This window comes from Bactrocera dorsalis, chromosome 5, assembly GCF_023373825.1.
Source record: "Bactrocera dorsalis isolate Fly_Bdor chromosome 5, ASM2337382v1, whole genome shotgun sequence".
Taxonomy (NCBI): domain Eukaryota; kingdom Metazoa; phylum Arthropoda; class Insecta; order Diptera; family Tephritidae; genus Bactrocera; species Bactrocera dorsalis.
In genome coordinates, this window is record NC_064307.1 from 16,801,748 (window position 1) to 16,803,515 (window position 1,768).

The 1,768-nt window shown below is 36.2% G+C and overlaps 1 protein-coding gene across 1 annotated transcript; it reads left to right on the plus strand.

The window, feature by feature from the left end:
* The first annotated feature begins 582 nt into the window (after nucleotides 1-582).
* Nucleotides 583-1,498, plus strand: LOC125778844 (cuticle protein 18.6). Its single transcript, XM_049458297.1, has 2 exons — nucleotides 583-729; nucleotides 1,094-1,498. Exons 1-2 carry the CDS (start codon nucleotides 583-585, stop codon nucleotides 1,373-1,375), a joined length of 429 nt encoding a protein of 142 aa, XP_049314254.1. The 3' UTR covers nucleotides 1,376-1,498.
* The last annotated feature ends 270 nt before the right edge of the window (nucleotides 1,499-1,768 follow it).

Genomic DNA, 1,768 nt, shown 5'->3' on the forward strand with positions numbered 1-1,768 from the left:
TGGAAAACAATTCATGGATGTTACATGATAATAATGCATCATCGCATCAAGCCACGATTCAGTCCGAATTTAAAGCTAAAAACGCTATGAATACCATCGATCAATAACCGCATTCACCACATATGGCTCTGTGTGATTTTTTCTCGTTTTCCAAACTGAAATTGCCGCTCTGTAGAACCCGTTTTTAGTCGATCGAATAGATCAAATAAAATTCTCTGAAGGAGCTGAAGACCCTCTCGATAAGTGCTTATGAAAAGTGTTTCGAGGACTCGAAAATCATTGTCATCTGTATATAAGTGTATTACATCTTGTGGGGATTACTTTGTAGGCGAAGAAGTAAATATTGATTATTAATTAAATATTTTACGTTTGATTTACAATTTTCGGGTACTATGTATTTCAAACAAAAAAATACCAGGTCATTTTTAACACTTTTTAAGCTTAATTAAAAATCTCATTTAATTAATAATTATTTTATTCAAATCATGCAACAATTTATTTTCAATTCATTAGCCAACATTTTTCTCACACTTTACAAACATACACTCATACAAATTTGCGTAATTTCCTAATTTGCAGACCATGAAAATGTTCGATTTCCTTGCCATCATCACATGTCTTCAATTAGCTGCGAATTTGTTGCCCCATGCAAGCGCTCAACCCCAGCAGGGCTCAACGCTTTTTACAGAGTTTTCTGCAGATTACAAAAATCAGCACAACAACGATGAGGTAAGTCTCACGCGCTGCCCAATAAGCGCATCCATGAAAGCAGTTAAATTAAATAATAAATTGTTGGCGTAATTAAAAGCGAAAAGAGGTGAGCTAATGTGACGGCGATTTACTGCGCAGCATGCCATCGAAATTGCGCGTGAAGAAAATGAAAGAGATTTATCTCCGTATGCAAATGAGTTTGCGGCCAAGGTGGCAAATGTGGGGTAAAATTGAAGACTTCACATCAAATTATCGAAGACACTGGCAACTTGACACACAGCAGACTTGAAATGCAAACGAGTTCCCACATAATTACATTTCAGCTAATTACTTGTTTTTATTCGTGTGTGTTAGTAATACTTTAGTTTGCTTGCGTTTTTAGGTAAAATACGCGTATCACTACTACATCGATCATCCGGAGTCCATGGTGCATTTGCATCACCGTGAAGAGCGCCACGGCATGAGTGTCACTGGCGAGTATGGTTTGTTGGAGCCCAACGGTAATGTGCGCAGTGTCTACTATATGGTGGATGGTAATGGCGGCTTTCGTGCCACTGTACGCACGCGTACGGCAGCGAGCAGCACACGTCAACTGATTCGATTAGAACAAAAACAACCGAAGGAACCCATACAACATGCCCAACCAGTGGCTTTTATCAATTGAGGGAGTATGCGGTAATATGCAATAGACATGAGAGGAGCGAATATGTGCTAAAATTCTAAAGAATTAATATTTTTATAATATACTCGTACTAATAAAGACGCTTTACCATTTCCAATTATTAACTTTTTAAGAATTTTAAATTTTGAAGTTGGAAACAAGACCCAAAAAATTGTAGGAAGTCTAACAGAAAACGAAGAAGTTCCAAGCCTTTGCAATTTTCTGCCATAATGAGTTCAAGATCTGCGAACTGGTATCTGAACAAAAATCCAATCAGATTTAAATAGGAAATGATAAAATCTTAACTTTGTGAAACATGCTCATCAAACAAATTAATATAATATTCTATATATAGAATGTAGATTTTTGTTTTATTAAAAAACTTACAGACATTAT

Excerpts from the sequence above, each read along its gene's own strand:
- LOC125778844 (XM_049458297.1), top strand. The coding sequence starts at position 583 with ATGAAAATGTTCGATTTCCTTGCCATCATCACATGTCTTCAATTAGCT. Across the intron at positions 730-1,093 it reads ATCAGCACAACAACGATGAG|GTAAAATACGCGTATCACTA; the intron begins GTAAGTCTCACG and ends TTGCGTTTTTAG.